The 17,239-nt window shown below is 38.7% G+C and overlaps 1 protein-coding gene across 1 annotated transcript; it reads right to left on the bottom strand.

Annotated features, from left to right (window-relative positions):
• Nucleotides 1-14: 14 nt before the first annotated feature.
• Nucleotides 15-9,505, bottom strand: dpep1 (dipeptidase 1). Its single transcript, XM_079163972.1, has 10 exons — nucleotides 9,142-9,505; nucleotides 8,763-8,889; nucleotides 5,254-5,386; nucleotides 5,008-5,158; nucleotides 3,906-3,975; nucleotides 3,236-3,412; nucleotides 2,616-2,700; nucleotides 2,402-2,477; nucleotides 2,174-2,309; nucleotides 15-271 (listed from the first exon to the last, which is right to left on the bottom strand). The coding sequence occupies exons 1-10, from the start codon at nucleotides 9,267-9,269 to the stop codon at nucleotides 92-94; spliced, it is 1,263 nt and encodes a 420-aa protein (XP_079020098.1). The 5' UTR covers nucleotides 9,270-9,505; the 3' UTR covers nucleotides 15-91.
• Between the last annotated feature and the right edge of the window lie 7,734 nt (nucleotides 9,506-17,239).

Raw genomic sequence — 17,239 nt, 5'->3', positions numbered from 1 at the left:
GTGGAAATCATCCCGACATTTAAATCAAACTTTATTAGTACTCACAGACAAATTCTTCACATGCATACCATCAGCTGTCGTAATAAGCAGCTTATGAAACTGTTAATGTGATAAAAGCCTGGAGCGCCAGTGTGAGCACGAGGGCCAGTGTGCTGAGTGAGTGGACGGCTCCAGCATTGTGGTAACCATAGCTCGTCCTGCACGAGTTCTTCACTTCATCATAGGGAATAGGAACATCATCTGGACTCTTGCCTTTGAGACCGTCACGGACCTGACGCACACAAAGATAAGACCGTCAGGCAGTAGACAGAGAGGCAGTATGACAGGTGTGTGTATGTTGACTCACAGGGTCCACCTGCTACCAAAGCACAGAGTCCTTCATGATAAAAAAGAGCCAATTCTATTTACTTTTATGATTCCAATCTGTATTTCAGCTTCAGGTTTCTAAACAGAAATCCAAACCTTGTATTTGTATGCACCTACGTATAATTGTTTTACTGCTTTTGGCTGATCAGCTTTTCACTGTTGTGGCCACCAGGTACAGAAAGTACAAGATAAATATATAATGGATAGTTAAAAGTGAGATTTGTGTTATGTATTGTTATTTCCAGGATAAGTTAGGCATGTCAATCATATCATACATGTTCAGTTTTTATGAGGAAAAAAAGCTTTGCACAATTAGAAAATAATCAGTACTCATGCATGAAAATGGCCTGTGTGAGTGTTAAACTATCATATTGGATATTTAGCATTATTGATGCATTAATGTGTGCGAGCCATTTTACTGTTGTAGTTGGTCGAGGTGGAGCTAAATTTAACAATTGTATATAGTGTAGCCAGAGATGGGCAAAAATACATCAAAATGTATTTTTATACAAAATACAAAATACCACCAAATAAATGTAATACAACAAAATACAAAATACTGGTGCCAGAAAATGTAACAAAATACATGTATTTTGTATTTAAAATACAGGAAATACGTTTTTCTAGATTTTCTGTTTTCTCACAATTTGGTATAGCAGAGCATTCAGGTTTATATAATGTACACAAAGCTCTGGTGAACCCCACAAAAAGGAAGAAGAGTCACAGAATGTCAGTGTAACTAAGCAAAGCTATTGAAAGACAACAACTTGATTGATTATGTATATATATATATATGTTTGTATTAATGGGACTTAACAGCCCATAAACTTTGGCTTTGTATCAACAACAAAATATTCATCACATTTGACATACAAGCTCCCAATCTCCCTCTTCCTATAGCTAGCTACTCCACTGATAAGTTAACTTGCTAAACACTGGCTATGCACTAGCCTAGACAGCATGCTAGCGTCATTAGCATGTTAGCATCGATCGCTAGCTTAATATTATAACCATCACCATGTATATACAGTAGGCTATGTAGCCAGACCCAGACATAAAGTATACATCAAGCTAGTTGACATCTGTCACACTCAGATATTTAACTTGACAGATAATCCGTTGAACTTGAAGATCTGAAGACTGAACTCGTGAACTGTTTTTTGATTCGTGGAGAAAGTATTTTGAGTATTTTAAATACAAAATTACTCCACTCTAAAGTATTTTGTTACAAATTACGTTAGATTTTGAATCGGCCCTATCAAATACAAATTACAAAATACTCAAAAGTAATTGAAATACGTATTTCAAATACAAGTAATAGAAATACTGCCCATCTCTGAGTGTAGTATATTCCACAGTAGTCCCCCGTATTATATAAAATCATCAAATGTTTTACATGTAAAATCATAATCTGTGAAGTAGCTGTTGTTGTCAAATATATTTACTGGGGTAAAAATGTACAATATTTCTCTCTGAAATGTGATCGGGTAAAAGTAGAAAGTAACATAAAATGAAAAATTCCTGGTTCCTGTTTCCACTGAAATAACTATCCCTGGATTACTTTTGACACGGGAAAGAATTCATGAATATCATGATTACTAAGATCTTGAAGAGTAAAAGTGTACTCCAGGGTGCGGCAGTACACCCTGTACATCATTATTGGCCAAAAGCAGACGTTAAAAGTAATCAAATGCAAATGTTCTAGTTTGTAACTGTCTATTTATAAATTTGTAGGCTCCCAGCCCAGATCCAGATAACCCGTGTGTGTGTGCGTGTACGTGTACGTGTACGTGTACGTATGTCTCACCTTCTCAGCCTTGCTTAGGACTCTGAGCAGGTTGTTTCCCAGAGCAGCTTTGATCTCCTCATCAGTCCATCTTCTCCTCAGCAGTTCAGCCACCACTTTGGGCACCTTGGACACATCCTCCAGACCCTCTGGTAGTCTGGGAGGATGACATGCAGAGAAATACAGTTTCACAGTTGAGTGTTTGTTGTCTTTTAGGTTTCAGTAAAAGTTTGAATATTTTGAACTCACCTTGTAACCCCATCGTAATCCCCACCAAAACCAACGACGCCCGCCCCGGCCACTTTCTTTATATGGTCAAAGTGATCTATGATGAGAGCAGTAAACATGAAGATAAATGGGATGGGACACACAGGAAGTTCTTTTTTTTTTATATAGAAAGAATGATAAATGTTAATGTTTAACCAGGTTTACAGCAGCTGTCATGGTCATAACAGTAGTTTACCAGCAACATGTGAGACGTTAGCAGTCTTGCTGCAGGTCACATAGTCATTGTAGAAGTTCACCATGACGATTCCTCCCGTCTCATTCTGGAGACACAGACAGGATGTTACATGACAACATGACTCGAGGGTATTGACATCCCTTTTCTCTCATCTATCAAAGTGCATGTCTCTTGGTCATAACCGAGTTACTTCTTTTATCTGTTTTTGTTATATTACAGTGCTGCACAATAACCCGCTTCTTGTTTCCTGGTTTATTGCCTTTAACCAGGAAACGTACTTTAAGCATGTGTCGGTTGAACTGGACACAAGGTGCCAATTTTCAATGTCAGTGGTGGAAAGTAGCTAAGTCACATTTAGTCACATGCTTTGTTACTTATTTTCTGCTACTTTATACTCCTCTACATCTCAGAAGAAAATACTGTATTTTGATACTCCAATACATTTACTGTAGTTAGCAGTTAGGTTTGAGATTTAAGTTTTTCATAAACATATGATGAGCTTACAATATGCAGTATATTGTTGTAAATTAAACCAACTGTTCCCACCCGTTTTGGCTTGTGACCCCTTACAAAACTACAAAACAAGTGTGGAGTTGAGACCCCTTGCTAGTACCACTCACCACTCTAATGAGAACATTATCTGGGACGTTCCTCTTGTGTGGACAGACGCCGTAGGCGGAGGAGTGGCTGAAGATGACCGGAGCTTCAGACATGTCCAGCACCTGGTTCATCACTGCTTCAGACGCATGAGCCAGGTCGATCAGCATCCCCAGACGGTTCATTTCCACTATTAGTTGCTGTTGTAAGCAAGAACAATGATTATTTTGATTAAAATATATTCATGCTACCAAAAATACAAAACTTGCGAAAATCCTTATTTCTTTTGTTTCTAATGTCACTAGTTCACCCGTTCATGAAATAACAAAGTATTGTGTAAGAGATGTGTTTTGACCAGCATCAAAAAGTCATATGAAATCTGATTTAGTTTAATGCCGTAGGACTGCTTATAGGCACCCTGTCCAACTAGTTGGATGAACAAAAATATATGTACATATAGATAATATTAGATTAGTTTCTTACAATTATATTTTATGGAAAATGTTTGGTTGTCAAAACACAGTTGTGCTAGAACAAGGCATCATTGTAATTGTGTGTGCTGACATTTTATTTTTTCACATACTTAAGAGTAAAGTTTGGTCATTGCTGTAATAAACTCAAGCTGGAATACACTAGTGTGTAACTTATTACACTTTTAATGGATCTTTTGCCCAGCCATGCTTGTTCACTGACCTTGCCAAACGGGGACAGGCCACTGTGTTGAGATGGCTCTGATCCAGTGTCAACAAGCCAGTTATCCGCCCTGACGAGAAAAAAACAGTTACCGTTAAATACTTTGGTGTCAGGGAGAATTAGTTTTTTCCACTTCCTATAATTCATGAGGTGTTCTTCTACAGTTACACTACATTTAGCCAGTGATGAGGGAACCTGATGCTGCTGCTTGAGAGCTCAACCAGGCCTGCAGGAATCCCCCAAACTCCCGACAGCACAATCTAAACGAACCATGATGTCTGGAAACACGCCACACAGCCATGACGGAGGCTAACTAAAAGCTAAAAGAGCAACAGTTCATCAATTGTTGCGACTGAATAACAGTATTAAAACGACTGTGTTTCATATGTAAGGCAGCTCTTCACCTTCTTTATTCATTTATGTTGTTGTTCAAGTGTGACATTGACATGTTTATGTGCATAGGGTAGTGGTGGAATGTAACTAAGTAAATGTATCTGAGGTACTCGTACTGAGGTATTTTCATTTCATGAGAGTTTGTACTTTTGACGCCACGACATTTAATTGACATTATAGTAATTTTTATGTAAGATTTAGTCATACAGGCTAATTGTCATCTACAGTGCCTGGCAGGTTGATGGCACATACAACACATATGAAGAGCCAGAATATAATGCATTAGATTAATCTAACCAAAAGGAAAAATGGGGCTGAAATGATGAATCGTTTAGTCGATCGACAGGAAATTACAATTCTTTTGATAACAGTTTTATTTTTCAGTGGCAAAACAAGGCTTGGATTCAGCGTCTCACAAGTGAGGATTTGCTGCTTTTCATTGACTTAAGTAACAGTAAACTGAATAATTTTGAGGTCTGACTATTAAAAGGAAAAGCACAAAGTTGAAGGTGTTACTTTGCCTCTTGGTAAGTATTTGGGGTCTTTCTCATTACTTTCTGAAGTTTTACAAACCAATCAATCAAGAAAATAATGATGATTCACTTATGAAATTATTCATTAGTTGCAGCCCTGACTGTTGTAATGTTAAGTGTGAATTCTTGTTAACCCGTTTGATGGGGTAAATCTGCTGTGTGCGGCTGGCTCTTACCAGGGTGTGTTGCAGGAATGTGTGAGCGTGAGGTAGCGGACCCCCAGCTGGTACATGGTGCGCAGTGTGCCCAGACTGCTGTCCAGGGAGTGACCCCCCTCCACCCCGATCAGACTGGCTGTCTTGTTCATGTTGAAGGCCTCCGTGATGTCTGTGCAGTGCAGACATGAGAGATGAGATGAGATGAGATGGGTGATTACGAGAGGTGGCAAATGTCTCTGAAATTACTAGTACGCCTCGTCTCACCTAGGCTACTGGTGGCAAACATGAAGGTTTCAGGGTATTTTTGACACATCCTGTGAACCACATCTATCTGCTCCAGTGTTTGTCTGACAGCATCTTTGTACTGAGTCTCACAGGGAACATAGGCCGACCAGAACTGAAAGAGGAACAAAACATTATGAATTATCAGCACCGCTGTGTATCCAGGGAGGTTTTACAAAGCTACTATGTTACTTATTTGAACCACATTGCTTTTTATTGCTTTATTGATTGCATGATTAGATATGCTTTGTTTACAGTATATAACCTGGAGTGTGAGACACAGTATTTCTTTTACAAGAGCTTACCTGGAAAATGGCTGCATGAAAATAAGTAACATGGAAATACACACAGTTAATTCTCAACAATTTCACATAACACATGCAAATAAGGCCCGAGATATACAACATAAATTGTAGCCTTGGCTTATTATAATCAATTACATTCATTATAAAAAGTTTTGGGAATGTGGTGCTTTAAAATTAAGATTTTCTTTGCTCCAGTTTGCATAACATGAAAAGGTAGTTTTGTCAAGGTCAAGGCCCCAGAATTCATTCTGGTGACATTAAAGAGTTTTCACCTGAATGATAATAGGGTGGTAGCTTTTAAACACTGAAGAGAGAATTTTACTCAGATGGGCAGGGAGTTCATCAAGACTGGCATTGAATTAATCTCTTTCTGCATTCTCAGCAAGGTCCATCCAATTATCATGTAAAGTTTATAATGATGAGCTTGCATTTCAACATCAAAATAAAGCAGAGATGAATGTTGAATCGGATGAATAGATGTGCAGGGTATCACTTTAAGGGATGCACTGATCCGACTTTTCTCACCTTATCACAATATGTCAACTCAGACAACCAGCCGATACTGAGATCAGATCTGTGCTCTTCTTTCCCTTCTTAAAAATAGAAGTAGTAGAAGTAGAATTTCTAGGAAACATGAGACCAGGGATAGCTGCGACACTAGAAGCTGAGCTGGTGGCTAGCCATGGCTGAATGAATGTACTTAACGAAAAATGTATTTTACTGATAAAGAAATCTGTGGATGGACTGGCAATAACCCGATGCACCTAATAAGGTCAGTTTTCGGGCAGTTACCTATTCACAAAGTATTAAACTATCTTTCATACTGTTGTGCAGATAATCTTTAAAATTGATCATATTTCTTAAGCTAGGATTTGTATGTTAAACAATGTAAACTACTAGATCTCTCATATAAATGTAACGCAGCAATAAGTGAAATATCTCCCTCTAAAATGTAATGAAGTAGAAGTATAAAGAAGCATAAATCTATCAAAGGAAAACTATCTATCATACATTCATCTATTGTCTTTTCCGCTTGTCCAGGTTTGGCTCGTGGGGGCTGCAGGCTTAGCAGGGTATTCCAGAGGTCCTACACGTCACCAAGTGACTAGATGAAATTTCATGTGATATGTGATGCAGAGATTCTTGTGTGATCTTATGACATCACGAGAATCTTGCTGCCGTGCAAGGTAACAAATGTCCTAGATCGCGATGGAGTCATCTGAGAGATGCGCTGATACGTTGCAGACTTCTAAAGGACCTCTAGCAGGTTAAGTATCTGGGGTCAGTCCTGTAGTGTGAAAATAGTTTTAACCTAAAGCCAAATAAAGTACAAGATACAGGGCGAGGGAAATATTAGGGGGCGGAGTTGTAATTATTAATTTACCTCCAACTTCCTGCAGAACAGACAATCTTTGCTTCCGGTGTCTCTCCAACCATTCTCTCGTACATATTCTTTGCTTTTTCTACCTTGGTTGTTTGCTGCAAATCAGCACACTAAAAGCTTTGATTGCTAGCTTCTTGTGGATGTCCGTTTTTGGAAGGAAGAACTCCTGTCTCGCAGTTGGTCTTGTGTCTTTCCCCGTATCACTTCTCTGATGTGTTTTGATGTAGTTTAGAGACCAGACAGTCATGACGGAGATTCCTCCTGGTGAAATGTCTTGTAATGCAACCACTTGTTGTCGATAACTAATGTAATGTGTAAAACACAACAACTTTAAAATACCTCATTATAAGACTAACAGTCGTGTAATGGGACCAGTACAGGAATCTGATGCCTATGAAAGTCCTATAGTGTGTAGGTGCCATAAAACATATAACTTTTTGGCATACCATCACAATTTTGTTGCTCTGTGGCTTAGATTAAAGGTAATCATTAAAGGTGAAAATGAGAACGCTGTTACTTGCAAGGCACAAGTGCTTCTGAAGTGTATACAAAATGTAATAAGATTAGATGGTTTGAGCGATATGCATACCACATCTCAGTAATATCCCCAGATTTATTATCTAAATCTTAAGAAAAAATGTGAAATGCGAAGCAGTTTTGAAGATAATACGTTTGACCGAGTAGATAAAGAATCACTTGACCTTGAAGGGATAGCTTCCAGTACATTATGTTCTGTACAGTGGCGGATGGTCAATAGAGGGCCATGGGGCCTGGCCCCACCTTGAGCCCCGAAAGAAAAAAAGAAAAAAGAAAATCCTGCGCTTTTATTTTGAATTTTGTATGCAGCCTGTCTGCTCGTCATCTCCGCATGTGTGCACGTCTGAGAACGCGCACCTAGTGGGGCTGGCCCCACCGAGGCGGGTCTATGAAGCAGTTTAGCCAATCGCTGATTAAAGATATAAATGAGTGACATACAATTTAGCCAATCAGCGTCCTCAAATAGATTCAGAGTGGGGCCAAATCGTTTTGACCCCACTAGCTGCGCGTTCTCGTCAGGAGAAGTCTCTACAGGCGAGCGTGAGTGCCAGCGCGAGCACTACTCCTCCAAGATCCGTCTGAGAGGAGAAGTTTGAGGAGAAAGTACAGTGAAAGAGCTGATCCCAGATCAGCCTGACCTCACATTCAGACAGCAGACTAGAGGGAAAGGGAAGCAGAACATGAAGCTTCTCTACTAGCTGTACCAGACAGGTTTGGCTAGCTGGATGCAGTCATGCTAATAACTTATTTAGCTTTTTAAAACACCGGGGACAGATCCAGCACGGACAGTTAGGGAGTGAGGGATGAGGAGGTAAGGAAACATGAGAACACCAGGGCACACATGAGAACTCTGTCAAGCTACATATTAAGCAAAGTGAACATCTTTTCTTCTACATAGTTTCATGACAACTTGGTCATGGAGGCATCAACATTTAATTGAGATGGTAAATTAACAGTGAAAACTCATCATAGCTTATATCTATAACCGTGTGTTTTATAGTATACTGAATATTATTATATGATATATATTATACTGAATTCCCTGTGAGGGTGACTAAAATAAGATGTCCTGACGTGTTTATTAAAGTGTTATTTACTGCTTTTTTTTGTGTTGGAATAAATGTTGAATATTTAACTGCAAAGTAGTAATGCGTGTTTGATACCTTAATTTGTTTACATTAAATCATACTGGGGTGTTTGCTGAAATTGATTGGATGGCCCTACCTAGAACATTTTCCACCAGCCGCCACTGGTTCTGTACATACCTGCGCTCCCAGCCGGCCCTCCTTGATTTTAGGGATGTTGGTGTGTGTCGTTTCCAGAGTGTTAAGATCCACTTTGTTGAGCTCGTTGTTGAATTGCTTCCGGAGCTGCCATGGCAGGTCGTTATGGCTGAAAGACCAGAAAGTTAAAAAGTCACACCCTCACAGATCCTTTTCTCAAAACTCTCATCATCAACAGTGATTTAACAGCAGGGACGACAACTTTGCCCAGATTAGCACTTGAAATTGCTTCCAGAAGTGGGCTTTTACCAAAGTACATAATTGTTTACTGCTGTTGTTGTTGCTCATATAGCAAACGGTACATCATTAGAACCAAAATGCCAAGCGCACTTTACTGTATACAAAAGGCATTTCCACTTACCCGTCAATGAGCGGGGTCTCAGACATCAGCTGCAGAGCTCTGGTCATGAACGGATCCTCAGCTGAGGTGGAGGTACAATAACTGATCCATAGTGCTAAATATGCTGCTGAGATAACCTTGGAAAGCATTTCTCAAACTTTGACAGACTGTTAAACGCACTTCTTTTTCTTTGTGTCCCTAAACTTTTTTCTTTGTTAGCTCATTCGCAAGGTCTTGACCTTTCTTTAACGTCTGAGTAATCCTGATTCTACTAACTGCTGTTTAAACGGGTTTCCCTACGGGTTACCGGTTCCCAGTCTTTTAGTTTTTTGTTTGCATTTCCGATTCTTTCATATTCTCTCTCGAGCTTTCAGTCCGTTTCTGTTCAGCTCCTCCCCTGTCATAAGCCTGTTTCTCATTACAGCGCCTGCAGTCATAAATGCAGCACAGTAGCTTAACAATTCTTACAATCTCTACACTTGTTAAACATTGCATGTTGGTTAATGTGTTATGTACCTTTTGACTGCTTCTTCCACATTTCACAACATGTGCTTTGGATGAGAATATCTTACAGTTTTAAATGTATTGTTCCAGAACTGCTTATCAGAACCAGCACAGCAGTCTGGAGCACATTAACCATCTTTAGGGTGAAGACAAGTGATGAGGAGTTTCATACAAAGTAACACATATGTAGAAGAGATGTATACTATAGATTCTCACATAAACTAAATCTCAATAAATACATTTTGCTACATAGCTTGAATGATATGATGAAGAGACCCTGTACAATAAGGGTGCATGTGTTTATATGAATATTCTTTTTTTTGCTTATTCTCAACAAATTCCATGAAAATACAAAATAATTGATTAAACTAGAAAGTATTGTCTGTAGCCAGAGCTTGATAGAACGTATTCCTCTGCGTCATAGACCTGAATTGTTGTCCAAAAACGATTTAAAAAATACACATCAATGAGCCACACTATTGCATTCTCCTGAAGCTGGGAGTAATTCCCCCCTGACAAACAACAAACAGCTACTAACAGCTAAAGAGAGAGTCAGCTATGTTTTTCAGGAGTTGTTGGAGACAAAACAGAGATATTAGAAGAGTGAATATTGGACTTGTATTATACGGGGAATTTAAAGGAATGATAATATTGCTCTGTAAATGCTGGATGTGCAAATAAGCAACTGCTTGAATGTTCGGCAGACCAACGTGACAATGTTGTGGTTTTGCTTGTTTCTGCTGCCGTCAATGAACTTCCCTGAGAAAAACAATGTTTAACCCTCCTGTTATGTTCGTTTCTTAGGTACAGCCACCGGGTCAATATGACCCGGTGCATGTTTAATCATCCACAAGTTGTCAGAAACCAAAAAATCCGAATAAATATAGTTTGTACCTCATCACCAACACCCTTACTAACAATTCAATCAGTATTTAGTGGAATGAAGTAATTCCCCTCTCCATAGATCATAGTTCAATGAGGATAACTCACTCGTTTTAATGAAAAATACATGTTAAAACAATTTTTTAACCTAGATGTAAATTGCATTAGTCTACCATAACATGTATTTTTCTCTAAATTATTTTTACATTTTGAAACTTTATTTTTTTCATGGGGTGATGTAGATAAATGGAGATGAGACACCTCTGCTGTTCAGGGTCATATTGACCCGCTCACTCAAAATCAAGCCAAATGAGTTATAAGGATTTGTATTGAAAGTAAACTTTACTCATGTTTACTTATAGTGTTAAGAAACAGACATTTACAAAAATTAACAAGATATGAACACAATGAACGAGGTGTGTGTGTGTGTGTGTGTGTGTCTACACAGCACACGAGTGACATGTCGTCACGGTGTGCTTTGTGCTAATACATGTTGCCACTGTCTTTATAATATTTTCGGTATACGTGTGTTGGGTGAGGATGACTACTGTATTTCACAATTTTTTGACACGAATGTCTCGCTTGGAGGAACAGGTATATCAGTTTCCTCATCTGATGGTTCATAATCAGCTCCATTATAATCTGAATTGACCTCAAGATGGTCTTTATCTTCAGACACATCCTCCTCTATTTCACTGTCGCGATCGAGGATGTGCTCCAGAGCCTCCAGGGCTGTCATCCTTTTGTTTCTGCTCATGCTGTCCTCCAGTAAGCTGGTGTGTTGTATGTATCTGCAGAGTGTAATGTTGGTAGGACTCCCAAGCAACCCTTTCGTATGTTTCTCCCCTCTCCTGCTAAGTGTGGGCGGAGTTTTCCCGCGAGAAAAAAAAGGTTCCCGCCAAAATAGTATCTTTCTTGCACAGGTGCGGTAGTGAGACCGCACCTGTGTGTGTGTGTGTGTGTGTGAAATGGGGTGAAACATGTTGGGAGGAGTAAGAGATACTTTGTCTCACATTTTCAAAGAAAGAAATGGTCTAAACTTGACCCGAACATCATCTCTGTTATATAAACCTGCAGGGGGGGGGGGGGGTGCAAATACATGATATTTTTTATTTCATTTTTTTCACGTTGATTACCCTAATTAAGGCAAGCAGAAGAAGTTTCATACAGAAAAAGTACTTTAAAATATTTTTTCTAGATTTTCAAATTTCCTTTGAAACGGGTCAATTTGACCCACAACATAACAGGAGGGTTAAATATATTCATGTCATGCCAAAATTAAACTGGATTAATACAGAAATCCAACACAGACTACACCTGACTGCACATGAATTAAACATTATGGGGCACTGTACAAACATTCAGTCATTACTTTGGACTTTAAGGACTGTATATAAACACAGACGCTCACACATACACACATACAGTGTATATCCCCATATTTGGTGTGATTCTGTTTTGTCGGGCTTTGCTAGTTCAAAAGCAGGTCTCTATATCCTTTACCCCACGTCATACTTTACTACTTTTACTTCTGTTACAATTACTGTTGTTGTTGCTCTTGTTATGATAATATGAATGATGATCATTATTTAAAGATTAAAACTGTATTTTATTAAATTAAAGTATGTTATTTTAGGGCTGCAACTCAGCAGACAGTAGGAAATATATAATCCATGTCATGATGATCTGTTATGATGTGTTGCAGGTGATATCAGGACCAGAAATGACCTGGTGGTGTACTGAACTGTGGTTTTTAATGTTTTCTGGTCCCTGAGTGTACAGATCTAAACTGCCCCTGATATAACAAAGTACACCACAAGACAGTTACTGGTTCATTGTATAATAATTGAGAGCCTGGTGTAATGATTAAAATGAGAGGGATTCTCTTCATGCTGAATATGCACTAAAAGGTTAATCTACATGTAGATATGTGTTGTATATATATGTAGAACAACAGATGAGATGCCCTTCTGTCAGCATTGATTTACTGCTTCTATCGACTCCACATTCTTATCTTCAAGGCTGCTCTTCAAATGAGTCAATAAAGATGATGATCTCCAGGAAATGACGCCCACTTGAGTGGGTCAAAGAGTAATATATTAATTATTCAGAATTCAGAATTCATATGTTTTATGTACAGTTTTAATTTTATTTCATACTTCCCACCTCATTTCAGTGAATATAGTGGATTATTATTGATGGATTATCATTGATGAGTTACACAAGATGCATCACTAGGTATCTTGTAGCTACAGTGCTGCAGTCTAGATAGTCCGATTAGTCCGATTTTCCAGAAGAACAAACAACAAAGCAAGTTCCATTTGTATGAGACGTTTCTTTAACTTTAGAATAAACACTTTGCTTTGAAATCCGTGTGTCACCTTGAGCAATTTATGCTTCGTTCTGACTAATATTTCAGAAAAAAGTTATGATACATTTATTTATTTGCATTGTTTAGCTATTTTGGGCAGTACCAAAAATAAAAAAGGTTTTCTTTCAGCTGGCTACACAGTATTTTAGCCAAATGATTGACAGTAAAAGTGCACTTATCTCCATAAATGTCCTCCACTAAAGTAAAACTAAAGAGATATAAACATCGAACATCAACAAAGTCAAGCAGCAGAGAAGACCATAGAGGGACTGCCAAAATCAACACAAAATGGAAGTTGCGCCACAGTAGCTTTAACGGAGTGTCACTCTCAGTTGAGAAATCAAATGAAGAAACAAGACTTTTGGGGTATTGGTCTCTTTTCAAGGCAGGCATTTTGAGTTGTCAAAGCAAGAAATGCACAAGTGTAAATAAGTGTACCAGTATGTCAGTGGTCGGTGAGTGAGTATGTGCAATTCTGAAACTGGATCACCTAAATGCAGTGGTGGGCAGTCAGGGCCTGCAAAGCCTTCTCTGCTGGCCTAAAGAGAATCACAAAGTTATAGCTATTTTATAATTTAATATTTTTTCTTAAATACACTGCATGTATTATAATTTATACAAATATTTTTCCGATTATCTTATTTTCTCATTGCGCAGCTGCTGTCTTCCTCAGTTGCTCTGCTTCCAGTGCAGCTTGTTTTAAGTAGAGCTTTTATCCAATCAGATTTCACCTCTGTGTCTCTAGGTAAGAAGAGAGGCCCGAGGCCTGCAGACTCACCAGTGAATCCATGTGCAGTTTAAGTGAATGGGGACAATATTGTTGATTGTCATATTCTTCAACCAATCAGATCTTTAGTTTGACATGTTGGGCGTATTCTTTGATGTGTCCGAGCCTGCTAGCTGGCCTAGCCATACGTGATTGGTCAGTGGGCTAGCGTGACATGTTGGGCGGTGACAATCCCAATATCTGCTGCCTCTGTGGAGCAGATGTTTTCAGCCCTCAAACGTATTAAAACGTGTTCAAGAAATACAACTGGGGAGGCTCGACTGTCTTCACTGGCGTCCATGAATCGAGAAGGACTTCTTATTAAGGGTTGACTTATATACCTTACGTGTCCAAGCATCACTGACATGGAGACTGAGGCGATGATGTAGTCGACAGTCTTTACCCATCAAACACCGACTGTTCTCATTCTCCAGCTGCCTCCTGAAAAATAATGCCCACAGTGAGATGATGTCATTCGTCGCCTCATATGTTTACAGAGTTCTAGACCAGAGTTAAAGTTGGTTAAAGGTGACATTTTTGGGAAAAGCATCCACCCCCTGAAAAATGTGACCAGTGGTTGCTTAAAAAAAATGATGGCAACAAAGTGACACTTAATATAATTGAAGATATTTTAAGTTCTACAAATCTGATTAAAGAATATTGAATAAATTCACTGAATTTGAACAAAAATAATTTGGAAATCCAAATCAATTTCTCAAGCAAAACTGATTTATATTTACTAAGAATCTGAGCAAAAGTAATTTAAATTTACTGATTATTTGAGTGAGTGTATTAATATAATCTTACTAAATATCTAGATAAACGTTTGGATTCATTTAATAAAATAAATTATATCAACTCATATTTTTGCTGAATTCAAGACATTTACATTGCTATTCTTATTTATATGTACCTCACTTAATTCTTTAAATATAAGTTTGAATCAGTATCACAAGACTCTAAATCTATTCAATAATAATAATTGTCACTTTGTTGCCATCATTCTTCTCATCAGTCTAATCAACTCAATATCATGACTTCTTGGTGCCACAGTTTAATTAATTTGATCACCATGCATAAACAGCAGGTAAACATTTATTTCAGTTCCTTTGTCTATATATTTATCCAACACCCACAGTGTAAAATGCCAAATTACAACAATAGAGTAAAGAGAGGGGATGAAAGAAAACAAAGACAGAAACAATGTTTGTGTACAATAGGGATATAGTAAATTGCATAAAGGCAATACTGGCATAGTTTATGCCAGTATTGCCATATTGCCATATTTATAGTTAAGTCTACTTTTGGGACAGCTTTAAAAAGTTTAGCTCGAGGAGGAGTTTGTGAAAGACTACAAGCATGTACCCGAGCTCCTTGGGATGTAAGATTCACTGCATTTGCCCATCCAACGAGCATGGATTAAGTCCTTGGAAAGTTACCCAGAGCAGTCAGAACTTTCATGCTCTTTGTCATGATACCGATGTTGTCAGGACCCTCTGTGTCATGACGTGTCTTCATCACGTGTCTTCATCACCACCCTGACATAGCATGAACATTGGGTATTTCAGACTGTACAGCTAACAAATGGTGCATAGTTACAATCATTTCACAACAGGCTAATAGCAGACTACCTCAAGGTCTCACTCTGAAATAACCAGGACATTCTGATGTAGCATTCCAAAATTAAAGCCCTTCAAAATCTCATTCATGAGACAATTTGTCTAATTTAAGCACAGGTTAAGGGTTAGGGTTAGGGTTAGATGATAGGAAGGTCCTAGAGTCTTGGGAGTGGGCTCTTCCCCCACTAAATTGTTCATTGTGATTTGTGTGGTATCAGTCCCGAGTGTCTAGGAACTTGAGAAGAGGTGAATCTCATTCATGAGCTAACTTCAAATCACATTCATGAGACAATTTGAGGGCAGCGGTTCCCAAACTTTTTAGGCCACGGGTTCACGCACCCCCAATCCCCTACACCTTAAAAAAAATAATCATATTCATCATATTAATCCCTGAATCGGAACAAAGCAAACGAACTACAGGTGTGAAAACGCCCCAAAACACTGCAAAAAAGTTTCAATAAATTTCAGTTACACAAGGTGTCACTTTTAAAGAGCAATAAGGATGGCGAGGACACACGCACAGGCTCAGAGGCAGATTGCATCACATTTAATTTACAATTAACCATACATAGCGGTTACATTAATCTGAATCAAATTACAATAAAGTTACACATCACGACTGATCAGTTCAGGTGGCGACGTAAATAAGAGTGCTTCAGACAGCTGTTAGCCAGAACCTCACTGCACACCACACACTGTGGCTTTGGGCAATCTGCATTGCCAATCCAAGTGAAGCCCAGACCCAGATCATTTTCATCATATTTCCTCTTTTTCCCCCCAATCTGATGCTCACTCTCGTTTCCTCTTTTTTCACGTTGACTCCGCGATGGGCCTATGTTCTCCTGATTTGTCTGTGCTATCCCTTCCCCGTTTTCGGTCTCCCTCCGTCTCCGACACCATTAGACCACCATTACATCTTTCCTCTCGCGCACCCCCTAGAGGCAGCTTGACTCACCACACTTTGAGAATCCCTGCTGTAGAGCACTTCATTTTCTTTTCTTTTTTGAAATGTCATCTTACATACCTCGTTAACTACCCAAAACAAGTAAAGAGAATTAAAGTGGACTGAATTTTGTGGAAGTGTGTCTAAAATGATGCACAGGACATAATTGAAGAACTGTAATAAGTTGATACAAAATTAACACGAGACACCGTCAATGTTTTTATCTTTTCAAAGTACTTTAAAGGTGCAAAGTGTACTCCAAACAAACGGGTTAGAAATGACCTCTAACTTCTGGGTCCATACAGTCTAAATGATAGTTATCAGTTATTGAAAAATAACTAAACAAATAAAGTTGAAAAATAACTAAAATGCATAGACACTAATTGGGGGCCGTACGGTCTGTGCACGGTCAGATAGTTTGTTTATTGGATTATATCAAAAGAGGCAGAAAGGAAAATGCCATGGACCCTGGTCTCGTCTTCCGGCCAGAAGAACACACCGACGGGAGGAGAGCGGCCAGCACTCGAGAAACAAGTGGAAAACAAGACAGTACAGGCAATGGATAGTCGGTTAGCGCGCTCATTTTAGAAGATATCTTTGCAACACAATACAAAGAGGTCTTTGACAGAACAACACTGTAATTTAATTCTTTGACTGTTTTAAACTTAAACTTACCATATATCACACATTTGAGGAGCAATTTGACAGTAAAACCAGGGTATATGCTGTTAAAAATATGTGATTAACTATTGACAACTAGACTGGCATTAAAAAGTATTGTTAAGTTCCAGAAACTACTGTAATTCTGGAAACATAATACAAACCCTGGCCTGAACAAAGTAACAGCAGGAAATTGGATCTAGCTGTCGGAGCAGCGATGATAGGCTGGACCTATTTGTTATCTTTGGCAAATTTAAACAGATACGCCTGACACCCACTTGTGGAGTGTATTTGTATTTCCCCTTTTTAGCTCATGTGAAGCCTGTGTGGTCATCACTCGGTCTCTCTCACAGAGCGACTAGAGTAGAGAGACC

This window comes from Pholis gunnellus (assembly GCF_910591455.1).
Source record: "Pholis gunnellus genome assembly, chromosome: 1".
In the NCBI taxonomy this organism is placed as follows: domain Eukaryota; kingdom Metazoa; phylum Chordata; class Actinopteri; order Perciformes; family Pholidae; genus Pholis; species Pholis gunnellus.
This window is presented reverse-complemented; position numbering and strand designations above follow the sequence as displayed.